Raw genomic sequence first — 15,486 nt, 5'->3', positions numbered from 1 at the left:
TATAACTGATTTATTCTTATGATTAATGCAATTCCTCTGGTGTTTTCAACAGGCTGTCATTGAAATCCAGAGGTGCCACTGCACCATGGAGGTTCTGAGCAACCTGCAATTTTCCAATTGACTTTTTCAGTGGAACTGGGATACAGAAATCTCTTATTTTCAGTGTAAAACTGGGTGAACTTACTTCCATAGCCATTAGAAAAAAAACAGAATGAATGATAATAATAACAATAACAACAGTAATAACAATAAACATGTTTTTATTTCTTTTCCATCTCTCCTCAAGGATCAAGGCAGGGCACAACATTTTAAAATACAAAACACAATTTAAAAAGAAAACATATAAAAACAACAGTTAAAACACAATACAGTTGGCACTCCTTATCAATGGATTTTTTTATCCACAGATTTAATTATCCACGGCTTGAAAATATTTTTTAAAAAGTATAATTTCCAAATAGTAACTCTTGATTTTGCCATTTTATATATGGGGCACAATTTTACTATGCCACTGTATTTAATGGGACTTGAGCATCCATGGATTTTGATATCCACGGGAGGTCCGGGAACCAAACCCCAGTAGATAATAAGGGCCCACTGTACTATAAAACCATTAAAATACACTCACATTCCTTAAAATATACCAATTACATGCTATGCTTGACTGGGTAGGCCTGCTGGAAGAGATGTGTATTCATGTACACTTCATGTAACATGATGTACAGAAGAAGAGCAGAATTCTGTATTCACAGAAAGAATGAAAATAATTTTTTCTTGCTTTGGTTGCACATGCATATATTGTGAATAAGGCCATGTGATTCACTCACACTTACGATAAGCATATTGCTTCCTAATATGCTGCATAGTATAACAAAATATATATGCTCACCCTTGTTCTACACTGGTGTTTGGTCGCTGTCCAGATACAGACTCTGAGCTGTCAGTTAAAGATGGAACTACAGCCAGAAACCTTTTAAAAATTAAGAGGATAACATAATCAGCAAAATGTATGTGCCAAGCAGTTTGAGATAGTTATTCTTATTAACTGCCTCCAAATTAGCTTCAACTTATGGTGACCCTATAAATGTGAAACCTCCAGGTTACCCTATCCCAGTTGTTCCCAAACTTTGGTTTTCCAGGTATATTGGACTTCAGCCTCCCAAAGCATCAACCATCATGGCCAATGTCCAAGAATATTGGGAGATGAAGTCCAAAACACTTGAAGGATCAAAGACTGGAAACCACTGCTCTAACTTCAACAGTTCTGTTAAACAATTAATAATGCCACTGTTTTCATTTTCATTAAAGAAATGTGTTCCTAATGGGAAAAAAATTGACAAACAAGTAGTCTTTTAAATGATTCCTGTGGTAAGAGGTCACCATTGTCTTCTGCACTAGGACTAAGGACCGAAACAGATGGCCCAGTAAAGCCGGCTTGTAGCTGGCTTGTAGGCTTCATGTTTAGACATGCCACACCCCTATACACACCACACCCTGGAGTTGCCCAGAAGCAGTGCCAGCAATTACACTCTGCCCAGCTTCTGGGCGACTTGGGGCATGGCATTTAGATGCTCTCACCCTGGAGCCAGCAAAAAGCCAGCTCCAGCAGCAAAGGGGCACCTTCTCCCCACCCCAAATAGGAGTGGGATTTTTCCACTCTTATTTGGGGCAGAAGCTGGCCGGATTGGGGCCGCGGCATACAGTTGCCGCAGCCCCCACCCGACTTTCTCAGGGCCAGCTTAAAGCCACCCCTTCAGGCCCGTCTGTTTCAGCCCAAAGTTATAGGAAACTGGCTATGGAGGGAGAATGGTCTGGCTTAAATGTAATGATCATGGACGATCCAGTAAGACATGTTTAAGAGTGAATGGAATAACAGAAAGCATGCACTTTGGTGAGGTTTCCTTTCAGAGGTCTACATTCTGCATGGGATTTTGTAAATACAATTGATTGAATGCCATCTGCAAAACTTGACTAACCTATTAATAATGTTTGATGCCAAGTCACAACATTAGTGTAGATACTTGGGGGAGCTCTACTACTTAATTCCCAACTGTGTAAACTGTTCACTATTTCTTACTTTGTCATCTAATAATAATAATAATAATAATAATAATAATAATAATAATAATAAATTTATTTCTATACCGCTATTCCTCAATGATCACAGCGGTTTACAAGATATATAAAAACAATATAAAACGACAAAAACCCCTCCAACCCCCCACATATACAATATAAAAACAGTTAAAACATCATAAAAACATCATAGAGGTTTTCTAAACCTCTACTGATCAAAAAAGGACTTGTTCTTTTACGCCATGACTGCTTAGATCTTTTTTTGAGTCCCTAATGAGGAACTTAAAACGTTTTTGAAAATTTAATTAAACATATCTAATGGTTTATTTATTTGGTTTATATATCTCCCTTCCCCAGAGGAGGCCAAGTTGGTTACTGTCAGCATGAAAAACCCGTACTTAAACACACACATTTCTAGAATCTCAAACTGCAAATATAAAAAGTAACAAATCACAGATAAACTAACTGGAATATTGAGAATCAATTTATAATACCTTTGGTAGACTTTATTTCTTACTCCTTTCTGAAAAGCAAGAAGGTAGTTGCGTCCATCTCCTGAGAAGACTTCTACAGCAATTGGCTGCAAAGAAATAGTGTGTTTTAAAAATGTCTACCAAGATTATGGTGGGATTTTATGAAGCTTAAATCTCTCTCTTTTTAAAATCTGAGTGAGAAATCTATTTGTGGTCATCTATTTCCTTGAAAAAGTTAAAAATAATACAATAGTGCTTTTAAAATTATTCCTATTGCCTCTGTTTATGTTTTCAAAAGATTGCAGTGTCCAGTCAAAACTATTTTAAAAAATACATACAAGTCCTATCTGCAGGACCAAACTCTTGCTGTCCTATCTGTAGGATTGCATTCCACCCTAAAAATACAGTGTCCCAAAACTCTACTCTCCAATAAAAGCAAAATGTATATCACCTGCAAGAGATATCTTCTTTTATGCACCTCCTTGATATCCTCATATGCAAAAATGCTGCATGTTCTTTTGAGTTGGCTTGGACCCTGTCGTGCTCCCCTAGGTATAATTGGCTCATGCATACTGTACAGAGTGAAAGAGAAGAAGGAAGACAGGAGCAAAATCATAAATCAAAGGCATCAAATAATCTTTATTTTCCGCATACATTTTCTATTGATCATATTTTAATATGCTATCAATATGAGCACTGGCAAAACAATGACAAGATTAGGAAACCATCTGATATATTTCCATTTAGGCACTATTACCCAAAAACCTAACAATGGAAATAGTATTTTCTACAATCCTGACACTTAGGTTTGTTTCACACATCAAGGCAAGTTTCTTCCTTGAATTTTTAAGCAATATAAAGCCTAACTTACTTTGGAGGCAGGGTCTCAATATCCCGTATTTCTCTGGTGGCAGTCATGGTAAATCCATCAATGACATAAAAGTGCTCTTTACCAAACAGAAGCAGCCCCTCACTGGTGTCTAGGCCTTGAACCCGAGCACTGCGGTACATGTGTTGAATCTATAATAAGACCCACATAATATTATTATTACAGGGATTGCTATTAGTTATTTATGTAATACCATCAATGTATATGGTACTTTACAAGTAAAAGACCAACCATAAAAACCTAGTTCCCTGCCCTCAGGATTACAATCTCATTAAGACACAATACAAAAAGAAAAGGAGATGGCAGTGGGATGGGATTAGGTCCAGCCAATTACATACGTAAGCAAAAGCTGACAAAATACTGGCTTTAGTAATGGAAGGAAGCACATCAGTACTGATACACAGTTGAGCCCAAATGAGAAAAAAGTAATTGCAGCATAAGATGCAAAAAGGAGAAAATGAGTATTCAAGTCATTAGGAACCTTTGGGTGTTTGCTGACTATTTGTAGGGAGTAAAATAAATTTTTGAAAAAGAAACATACATATCTTTGTAGATACAAAAGTGATGTTGCTCAAGAAACCTTGTAAGTTCCATTGAAGTGGGTAAGGGGGAGAGGAAATGAACAATTAAGAGTTCCAGTAAATTGAGTGGTATATAAAGGATTGCATTGACAAATTGGAAAGATACTAGGGAACAAATAATCTGCCCTTGGATAAAAGAATTTGATAGATGGATATGCACACAATTTCCAACACATGAAATGAGTGCTCAGCTACTGTAACCTCACTGAACGAGACTACCTGAAAATAAACTGTTTGGGGATAATTATTTCAGGCAGTAGCAAAAGGTATTCTTTGCTTGGTTCACCATGACCTATATTCTTTATTTATTTTTGTTATTTTAAAAGCATGATTAAAAAAAAGTCAATGCACAGTTCAAGAAATCTAAAAAAAAAATTACTCACAAGTTCCTGCTCTGAAATGGCAAAATGTTAACATATAATCTCTAACCTACAATGCACTTTTCAATACTGCAGAAGAGGCTAGTGTCTTATTTATAGCTAAAACAGAAAAGAAAAGGGAGTTAATTCTTTGTGAACAAGTAACTCCTTCTGAATTGTGATTTAATTTTGTCAGTGGTGTCAGCAGGCTCTGCTTTTTATGTCACTAGAAACTGGGAAGTAACAATGACAGAGTAAGGATAAATCCAAAGAAAGAAAATCACCATGAGAAGTCTATTTATTACATGCTTACTAATTTATAAAATCTTTAGAAAGCTGGTTGTGATAATATGCCAATTAAAACATCAAAAGTTCTGGACAAAAGCATGGATACAGCTGTGGTCTTCCATGTGGAACTGTGAGGAGTATCATTTTTCCAGTAGCCTGTATGTGTCCTTAAAATCAGCTTCAGAGAGCTGAGAAAACAAAGCTACAAACCACAGAAAAAAGTTCACCTTGTGGTAACAAGCCACCTTTGACAGTGTCCCAGAACAGTGCAACTACTCTGGGGATAGTTCCACATTTTAACTAATGAGCCTGGGGAAAAATGGTCTCTTCAACAACAAAAAAACCTACACTGGAACTCATAGAAGAAAAATACCACCGATTATAAAAAAAAAGTTCCTTTAACTAATTATGAACTAACCTTATTATAAAAAGAACTTCATTTTAATTGTTTCTCCAGTCAATGAAAGCAATGTTTCCATGTTTTATACACCTAAATATTATGAATGCTCACAGCAGCACTTAAGAATTCTGGCCATTATTTCCTAAAAAATTGTTTCCTGGCCATTCTTAAATATACCTACAGAAGATTAAAGGACATGATATCCTTAAAATTCTGGGAACTGCTGAGCTCTGATTTATTTATTTATTTATTTAGAGTATTTATACCTTGTTTTTCAGCCAAAAGGCTATCAGAGTGGCTTATATATTCTGTTTTTCAGTAGAATTAGAATTATTATGAAGAAGTTGTAAAAAGAAATGCTTAACTGCAGATGAAATTAAATGTCATGTTAATTTATAAATGGATAAACAACTTCCTGGAGTGGACAGAAAGGAGCATGGAGAAAGAGCACACTCAAGAACCTGCCATATATTAACTTCCGAAGTTCCTTACACATCCTATCTTAAGGAAGGTCTAGGTACTTACAGTGCAGAAGGGCATTAAGGGCTAGATATACTATACCTTTTCGCCTTCTTCAAGCAGTCGAAGGAGGGTTGTATTATCAGTCTTTTCCTCTTCATCTATAGAGCTACTCTCAGCTATTTGATCCTGCAGCTGATCTTGATTCTCCTCATCACCGCCATCAGGGGCAGAACGAGATCTTTTCAGGGGTGGTTTAACAAGACCTGCATTAGGTCATTAGAATTGGTCAGCAGCGCATTTATGCAAGTCAATGAGTTTGTATAGTAAATAAGTAAATATAATTAACAAGATCATTCACATAAACAAGTATGAAGGGGAGCAGAAATGTAAAATATTCAGAAATAACCTAAAGAAATAGTAGTGAGAAGTAGCAGACCCTGCCCCATTTGTCTCAGAACCTCTTTTTACACTGAAATCATACAGAAGCATATTTCATCTCCATATCATTTACAGTACAGCCCCTCCTATCTGCAGGGGATACTTTCCCAGTCTTACTGCAGATAGTGAAAATCGTGGCTAATAGTGAACCCTATATTTCTGGTGAAAGTTGACCACAGAGTTACATTGAAGGACCTCCAGATGCCTAGAGACACCTTAGTTTTTTTGGATGTGGGTCAGTGAAACTACAGGTCCCAGTCCCATGGATATGGGTATCGTACTGTATGTTATTTGCAACACTTTCATGAACCTATTCTAGCATAACCTAAGAGAAGCACAACTAGGATTCTGCTGTTCTGCAGATTTTTACACAGTTCACTTACCTGAATACAGTCTTTGAAATTATTCTATTGTTGTTACCCCATCCCATCCCCACTATAATTCTGCTTATTTCCCCAAACTTGGACTCAAGATGGAATTAAAGACAGATTCAATAAAAATACATATAGGTAAAAGATATTACTAAGCTGTAATTAAACAATTTATAGAATTAAAACCAATTTAAAATATACGCATTAAAAAAGCAAGAAATAAAAATGGTACAATACTCTATTAGAGGCATTTTTTCTTATAAGGTCTCAGTTATTCCATACTTTAATAATAATAATAATAATAAGTGGTAGTAGTAGTAGTAGTAGTAATATTCACATGCTAAAGGAAAGAACCTGAAGAGGAAGCCTGTCTAATCTTATTAGAAAGGGAGTTCCAGAGCCTGGATGTAGTCAATAAGAAGGTCCTTCCCCATGCTTTCATCAAAAATGCCTGTGCAGGTGATGTAACCAAGAGTATGACCATCCTCAAAGATCTCAAAGATGGGGTAAGTTTATGGGAGAATATGGCCCTTCAGCTAGGTTAGACCCACTCAATATTTTGAATTGTTCAGAAACAGACTGGTAATCAGTAATGCTGTTGTTAACAAGGGAGTTGCATGCTCCTTGTAAACAGCCTTGGCCAGCACTTTGACTGAATCTCTTTGGGCCAGCAGAAGTTTCCATATAGAGCACTTTATAGTAATCCAAACAGGATGAAATTGAAGCATGAGCACCATGTAAGAACTGACATTTCAAGTAACAGGCAGAGCTAATACACTACCTTTTAACTACTGAAATGTATTCCTGGCCACCACAGAAGTTTGAGCATCCCAGTCTGGGCTAAATCCATGAGTACACCAAACCGTGAACAATAATGTTTATAGTTTTTGTGCAGTTTTCAGGCTATGTAACCATGTTCTGGAAGAGTTTATTCCCGATGTTTTGCCAGCCTCTGTGGCTGGCATCTCTGAGGAAGTTAGCCACAAATGCTGGCAAAACGTCAGGAATAAACTCTTCCAGAACACAGCCACATAACCCACCCACTCACTCCCCAAAAAACTATGGATTCCAGCTGTGAAAGCCTTTGACTTCATAATAATGTTTATGATTCTGCATTCTCTGTGCTTTTATTGTGGTGTCTGTTGGGCTATTTTCAGACATTATCTAAAGTGAGTTATCAAAAAAAATGTCAAGGTCTAACTTCAGCTGTCATTTAAGATTTAGCAAACTTCCAAGTAGCCTACACAGTGCTGGATTTTTCCATTGATGTCATTCATCTTAATCCACTATTGGTTCCTCAGATTCTATGGAATCTGCTCATCCTTCTTGTCTAACAGAGGCAAATGAACATGTTCATTCCACTTAAGATTCACAACCCAACCCCAAAAGCTTAGAAATAGAAGCAGGTTCCAAAAAATCTGTGATAGAATAAATGAAGTAAGATATGAGGCATCATATCTTCATTTTACTGTATCTTCATTTTACCAAATTGTGATTAAAAGCTATCATGTCAATGGCAACTAATGGGCCCATGGCTCTGGCTGGACCATGTCTCTGAACAAGTCACACTGTCATTCTAAGCTACCACAAAGGAGTGCTGTAGGGATTTCATGGGAGACTATAATGTGTACAACCCATATATACCTCCTAAGAGTAAGGTAGGATAAAAATGTGATAAATCAATCTTTATGCGTGTAAGGTTATATGAACTAAAATCCATACAAGCATGCCTTCTACCATAAACAAGCCACACACTGCTTGATGAACCCATTCTATACATTCTGATTTATACTTCTGAGACAAGAATTGGTGATCACACTGGAACTTTATTTTGGGGTTTTGCATTACTTTCTGTATTATAACACAATTCTCTGAAGTTTAAAATATATCAAACTGTGTTAAAACATTTTGAGAGAAATCATATTTTGAAAAATTCTTTCATGTGGATTTTTATTTCAAAAAGAAAATTAAATCAGAAACAGGATAGACTGGATTTGTGAGTGAACAAGTGGCCAAAAAGAAATAAAAGTCTGTCTCTAAAAACCCCCAAACAGGTTTGACTTCTACAGAAGGCTCACACATTTATAATACCACATTCTTAAAAGTAGTATGTCTGCATTTGTTACAAGTCATGTATCACGGGAAGAAAAATGGGTCCACTAAATACTTTTATCTTATCCAAAGCTTAATTTGAACTACAATGCCTAGAAGCCCCAGCCAGCATAACAGATGGCCATGCTGTCTGGAGAGTTCTGGGAATTGTACTCAAAAAGGCTTTGCCTTGTCCTCAGCAACTGTGAGTGTAAAAATGGTAGATTTTTACCCCTCATCATATTCTAGATAACTTATTATTTGTTTACATATTTCCCGTTGGAAAAGTGTGGCATCAACAGCTTTAGCTTGCCAAGTGTGAATGGAATGGGCATATATAGAAAAAAAGATCCAACCTTTAACTCTTGCAATTGTATCTTCACCATGTTCTGGCTCCTGCTGAGCAGCTTCTCCTTCAGAGCTCTCTTCAATGGTATCTTGAAAGACAGCAGGATTTCCAGAAGCTAGGCGCATGTAGTATTCTTTGCTATCATAGCTTATTGCTCTTCGGTAGCGTGCAGGTTTCTTAAAATAATAATTGAATCAAAATGTTCAGTGAAACCAACTCATTTTTAAAGAAAAGAATGTGCTCAGAACTGTCCATTGCCTAGTAGGGAGGCAGACAATTTTAGGGTAGGATTTTTAGAGATAATCAGTTGGAGGTGCCAATTAGCACTGAAACAATTATTAAAACTAAATGCTGCTTACTGAACAGCATAATGCCCAGGATACATGATCAGAAAAGGAACAACCAATTTGTAATATGTCTGAAATGGCTGATATTTAATATTTCATCATTTATATAAGACACTCAGCTAACTTGTTATATATATTGTATCTAACTTTATTTCAGAACAAACTGATGTAGAGAAATTTGAGAATTACACTAGATCCCACAATATAAATTATATAAAATTAGATTTAACATTATTTTTTACAGTATTTGCTAGGTTAAGGTCTCTTTCATGCCACACAATTATAGCACTCTGATACCACTATATCTGCCATGGCTGAATTGTGCAGAGTCCTGGGATTTGTAATTCAGGGAGGCATTAGAGTTTTCTGATAAAGAGTAACTCATGAAATAATAAATCCCAGCCTTTCATAGAAAGGAGCCATGGAAGTTAAAGTACTGTCAAAGTGCTGTAACTGTAGTGTAGAAGTTTAATAAGATTTGTATTGCAGAGAATCAGGATGTCAGAAAGTGTCGAAATCATCATAATCTGTTTATAGGACGTGGTATCCAAAATCCATAACTGTAAACAGACTAAAGAATCTTGTCCAAAATACATTGTTGCAGATATATTTTTCAGCACCTTTTCTGGTGGAATAGTGGAGATTCAAATTAATTGATTCATATATTCCTCCTTTCTGCCAGAAATGTTTCTAACTGGCAGCAACAACATATTTTGGTCATGGATCTTTGCCAGCTTTAGGGAAGTCTTGGTAAATATTTACATTATACTTCCAATTAGTTTGAAAATATACTAGAATTATAAATTCAAGAAAAACGTGGAAAGCACTAAACCATTAGCTTTCTCAGAAATCAAGTTGAATATATGAAGTTTCTTAAGATAAATCTTATTCCACTGGAAAAGATTAAAGAATTAAGCGAAAGTTCTGTTGTTGTTATTATTATTATTTAAAATCTGCAATCATGTTTCAGATATTTATATTGATTTTTACATCAACTGGTGACACAATATAGTAAATTCTTATACTAATGCTATTAACATTACAAATGAGCCTTTCCTCCAGAGAAAGCAAAATTTGACAAAATTGCTAAAAACAGAAAACACCAACAAATATTAAAGAAGAAGCATTTATAATTTACTGCTTTCCAAACATTGGTTTGACAAGTAGTTCAAGATAAGTGAAGGCTTTCTGTACTTAGTGATGTGCATTTTTTTAAAAAAAAAATACTATTTGAAGTTGACATTTTGTGACCCAGACAGGACCACTTGCCACAGCTATAATGTATATACCATCCCATCTTTTACTCAACTATCCCATTCAATATATTTTAGAAGTTACATATCAGTAAATTCAACAAGCTCTTTTCTAAACGGAAAGAATAATTTAATATATATATATTTTTAAAAAGTAAATTAATGAAAAAAGAAGCAAGAAGCACCGAAGTGTTTGTGCCAATCCTTGCAACTGTAATCTTTTTCAGATGACTTGCAATGTCTTTCTTCATGGGTTTAAAGAGATACATTCTAGAAAGTACAACTCCTACTCCTAATAAGAACCACATTCCAAATGTGCACATTAATAAGAGAATAGACAGCAATGATTAATGGTCCCATCTGAATACTGGATATGGAGCCAAATTAACATTTGGCATGAAGTGCTTTGCTAATGCAGTTCTCTAAAAAGGTATCAGTCATATCAACAATATACAAACAATGAAGGCAGATATTCCGAAGTACGGTATGAAACTACATATGTGAATGTTTAAAATGCCCATCACTAAACACATCATAGTCCATTAGGTTAAATTCTGAGCGAGTACATGTTTCCACAGTGAGAACAGTGACAGCACAGCCCATCATAGCCTGTTAGTGTGCAGCACAGACAGAAAAAGCTACAAAGACATATTAGGTGAAAACCTAAAGAGAACACAGCCACACCCTCTTAAGTGTAGTTACGGTAAATCATTAATCCTACAACAGAGTTACTGAAGAAGCACGTTGAAAGCCAACCATAGAAGCCTTGTTAAGGTTGCCTAACATGCAAAAAAAAAGAAGATTTATATTAATTTTGCCACCAGTGGATAGTTTTCTTTCATTACCTTTTGAGGAATGGTATCATCAGATGTCTCAGGAGGCTTACTTGAGAAGTCAGACTGAAAATAGGGCATTAAGTATAAAAAAAATGAGGGGGGAAATCACATGGAAGAAGAATGCAAGATGGCAGTATGTTCATGTGACTAAAATTGTCAAAGCATTAGTGGGCAAATTCCAATGAAAGCTGATCGTAATAAGCTAAAACTGTTGGCCAAGTCTTCACAGTCCAAGATTGAATTTTTATATAATTTTTCTGCACCAGGGATTCACACAAGCTTGCACTTCTATACTTCTTGCACAAGATCAAACTCTGTTCGGATCCAAACCTGATGCATGTTCTGAACCAAAATTGCAGGCAAGAAATGCCTACACAATATTTTAGCAATTCTATCTAATTCTATAATATCTAATTCTATTGTTGTTATCAGTTGATGACATATATTGTTTACAATATTTTCATTTTGTACCTGTTTACCAATTCATTATGAAAGACCATTAAGGGCCCCCCTTTAGCTTCTTCTCAATAGCATTATGTTTGTAAAAGCCGCTCCTGCCCAAAAAATGAGCTTCAATTTTTCTAATACCCCAGACAACTTTGATTTGCCTTTGTCTACCGAATATGTAATCCATCAAGTTCTATGAAATTCATTAGTTATGAACCAAAGATTCAATAAAGTTGATGTTTTTGTTGTCTGTATAAGACAAAGACAGAAGGATTACAAAATACCTAGCAAGTAGGTTTTGCAAAAGCCTAATCTTCCCTTTAGGGCAGGAAACAAGCCGTTACTCTGGCTAGCTACCAACTGAAGTATTAAATCAATTGGACAGTGGAGAAAGAATTCATTGCAAATACTTGCTGGTAACACTTGGGAGTTCATTCACAAATTCATGGCTGAATACGACCACAGAGTTATGACAGAATAATCAGTGGCCAATGGATATCCAGTGTACTGTACATAAAGGCACTATGATGAACATTCTCTCATACACACACAGTCACACACAGAGTACATACTATATTACTATTGCCAAAACTACAAATAAGCACTCATGTAATTGCACTTACCAGCATATTTGTCTCATGTTCAGTATCGGGCATGTAAGGGTACTGAATATAAAACATATCATTGCGCACCATCTTCTTCCTCATGCGACACGGCCCTTCTGTCATCTCCAACATCCATTTGTCCAGATGAGAGCCAATGGGAGGCCCCCACAGTCCTCTCTCCCGTAACAATTCATATTCAATCTGAGACCACTCTTCTGTCACATATTTCAGTGCATTTTGCTGACGCTGTAAAAAATACTATAGGTTAACTACCATCATGTTGTAAGTACCATATCACAAATGGCTTCAGAATCCAGTTAGCTTTCTTGTAGTGTGAGTTTAATGACAGCCTATCATGAGGCAGAGCAGCAAATAAAAAAGGGAGGCTTGGAATATTTCAAAAGATCAAGGTTGAAAACTTTTTATTGGGACTGTCTTAAGTCTAGTTAAAACTCCTAGTTGTAAACTGTCCCTGAAGTAGTCATTATTATACTATTATTATACCATTATACCTACATGCATATATTGCCTATAAAAATGGCACATACTAGTGCTAGCTTATATATCTACAGTCAGCATCTGCAGCTTTGACTTTTGCGGATTTGATTATTTGTGGTTTTGATTAATATGTTCTCTCTGGGAATCTCTAGGTCCTCCAGTGCAACTCTGCCAGAACTTGACCATAGTTGTGGAGAACCTAGAACTTCCTAGAGACTTCACTAGGCATTTGTAGGTCCTCCAGCATGATTCAACATCTTCTGGAAGATGTTGACCACAATGTTTTTTTTTTTTTATTTGTGATTTTTCCACATTCATGGGGTCCTTCACCCCAAACCCCTGTGAATGTGGAGGGACCACTTTATAGATGATTCTGTTCTCTGTAATCCCTTCCTCTGAAGGCTTGGGTGACATTCACTCTGTTCTCCCTTCACTGGCAGGCATAAATATCTTTTTTTTTTTAAAAAAAAATAGGCACTAGATGAATAATTGATTGTGGCAAAGGATCTTTGGGGAGAGGGGGTTTGCTATATTTATATCTTCTTTTAATCTTTAAAAACATTTTATACCTTGTAAATTAATGGTCTTAAATACAACTTCTTTAAGTGTGTTTTAACTTTTTACACATCCATTTTTTTAGCTCTTATCTTGTTTTAACTTTTATAAGCTGTCTTGGGTCCCATTATCAGGAAAAAGGTTATAAATATATATGAATAATAAAATAAATACTGTATAAGTATTTCTCAACATCCTTTTTGAATTGTAGTGCCCAGAACTGGACAAATTCACAAATTACATTTTTTGCAGACCTACAATTGAAAAATGCTGCCAAAAAAGGGTAAAGGGTAAAAAACTTGGGAAATCTGGGGAAAAAAAGCTTATGACTATTTTAAGGTCTATGTATGATATCTTTCATCCACTGAGAATAACCACAAGTTTTTATTAAGCAAAGATGAACATCATCCAGGCATGATGAAACCATTTGTTTGGATTCATGCTCTCACTTACCTCCTGATGTTCTTTATATTGCATGTCTACCAAGTCTCGAACCACTGCTATGTGTGTAAACATCCACTGAGAAATCTCCTAGTGGTGATAATATAAATAGATTAATACATACAGAACAGAGTTCCTTTTTTCCATACATACACATAAAACAATACTCCAAAACATCAATTTTGATTATTTACAATTTTGATAAACAAAATTATGCTTTAATAATTACATTACAGAACTACTAGTTTACATTTTAATCCAGCAAAATATTGTACAGTGGTGCTTGATATAATCTACGCACAAGTAAATTCAACTGAATTCAACAGCGCTTAGCCCCAAGTAAGTAAAAGGTTTGCAACCTTAGTAATTTGTTGAATTGAGCTAATTACAATTTCAAATACTTAATTCCTATGGTGAATTAAGGTTGCGGTTATAGAAAAAGGGGTGCAAATGTCCATTACACTAGACCAGCATAGCAAATAACCTGCAAACCTGCAACAGTGGGAGTTGTGGTATCTGGAGGTCCACAAGTGCACCACTCCTGTTATAAACAGTCTAGCAATGTCCTGAAAATTTATTGCATGGGTATTTATTATATATGTTGTGTGCTTTCAAGTTGTTTCCGACTTATGGCAACCCTAAGGCCATAAGTCTCAGACTCTAAGGCTTTCATGGGTTTTTTTTTTTTTGGGGGGGGGGGTAAGATTTGTTCAGATGAGATCAGCCATTTCCTTCCCCCCAAGTCTGAGAGCATGTGACTTGCCCAAGATCACTCAGTGGGTGTCATGACTGAGCAGGAAACAACTCTGCTCTCCAGAGTCACAGTCCACCCCTCAAACCACTACGCCACATTGGGTTCCATGGGAATTCATTAAGACATGTTATATCTCAGAATAATTTGTTATAAGTATCAGAAACAAAGTTCATTTTCTTGGTATCATTTTCTTTACTATGATATACCTGTGTGGATGGATTGTGTTTATTAAGTCCACTTTCTTTTCTGTTTCTTCTTGATCCAGTTAACTTTGAAAGGCCAAAGCCACTGCTGACCCGTGAAAGCTTTGATTGGGTGGCTGGAACCAAGGCTTCTCCTCTACTGATACATTTCTTTTCATGAGCTAGAATACCAAGAGTTGGATGTTCAAAAATAGTTACTGAATTATGTTAATCCCCATACAAATATAAAATGACACCCTAAAAAGTAGCTGTCTAATCAAGTTTACAGTATTCTTCCAGAAGTATTTTTTAGAAATTATCTCTTTCCCATACATTTACACACACACACTCACACAGAGGCATATGGAGAAAGATAGATATTACGTTCTTATCAGGAAGGCCAACAGAGAATATACTACATTTGTTATCAAGTTTACAGGCCAAGATTAATATCCCATACCTGTTTTCATTCAAACTCTGGAGCTGGTACTATAATATTTAACTCCTCTTCTCAATTTGCCGCTCTAGTAATTTGATGCAGCACTAAATATACATTCATATTATTAACATTCTTCCCTTGCATTATGCCTAATGTTCTTCTTAAAAGCTAGTGTTGTGAAATGCCCTTGAATTAATCCCAATGCATGAGGACCCCATGGATGAAACATCTCCAAGACCCCCTGTACTCAACTGGTCTGCTCAGATCATTCAGGCTCATGCCTGTGGCCTTCTTGATTGTGTCTAGTCATCTAGTATGTGGTCTTCCTCTTTTTCTACTGCCTGCTACCTTT

At 36.0% G+C, this 15,486-nt stretch overlaps 1 protein-coding gene across 6 annotated transcripts in view; it reads right to left on the bottom strand.

Annotated features, from left to right (window-relative positions):
- The window catches only part of WDFY3 (WD repeat and FYVE domain containing 3), a 172,131-nt gene that overhangs the window by 28,771 nt on the left and 127,874 nt on the right, over positions 1-15,486 (bottom strand). For 5 of the 6 annotated variants that reach the window (XM_089526177.1, XM_089526180.1, XM_089526183.1 and 2 more), the window contains 10 exons: positions 14,720-14,877; positions 13,772-13,849; positions 12,284-12,511; positions 11,223-11,276; positions 8,785-8,953; positions 5,628-5,791; positions 3,421-3,569; positions 3,001-3,121; positions 2,571-2,656; positions 890-970 (listed from right to left, as the gene is read on the bottom strand). In XM_089526177.1, the coding sequence (XP_089382303.1) occupies positions 890-970; positions 2,571-2,656; positions 3,001-3,121; positions 3,421-3,569; positions 5,628-5,791; positions 8,785-8,953; positions 11,223-11,276; positions 12,284-12,511; positions 13,772-13,849; positions 14,720-14,877 (1,288 nt within the window). The remainder of the gene's footprint in view (positions 1-889; positions 971-2,570; positions 2,657-3,000; positions 3,122-3,420; positions 3,570-5,627; positions 5,792-8,784; positions 8,954-11,222; positions 11,277-12,283; positions 12,512-13,771; positions 13,850-14,719; positions 14,878-15,486) is intronic. The other variant, XM_089526181.1, reaches the window with a different exon arrangement.

This window comes from Sceloporus occidentalis, unplaced genomic scaffold (assembly GCF_023333645.1).
Source record: "Sceloporus occidentalis isolate IW3139 unplaced genomic scaffold, rSceOcc1.0.p SCAF_5, whole genome shotgun sequence".
In the NCBI taxonomy this organism is placed as follows: domain Eukaryota; kingdom Metazoa; phylum Chordata; class Lepidosauria; order Squamata; family Phrynosomatidae; genus Sceloporus; species Sceloporus occidentalis.
The sequence above is the reverse complement of the archived record's forward strand: the minus strand, read 5'-3'. Positions and strand labels throughout refer to the sequence as shown.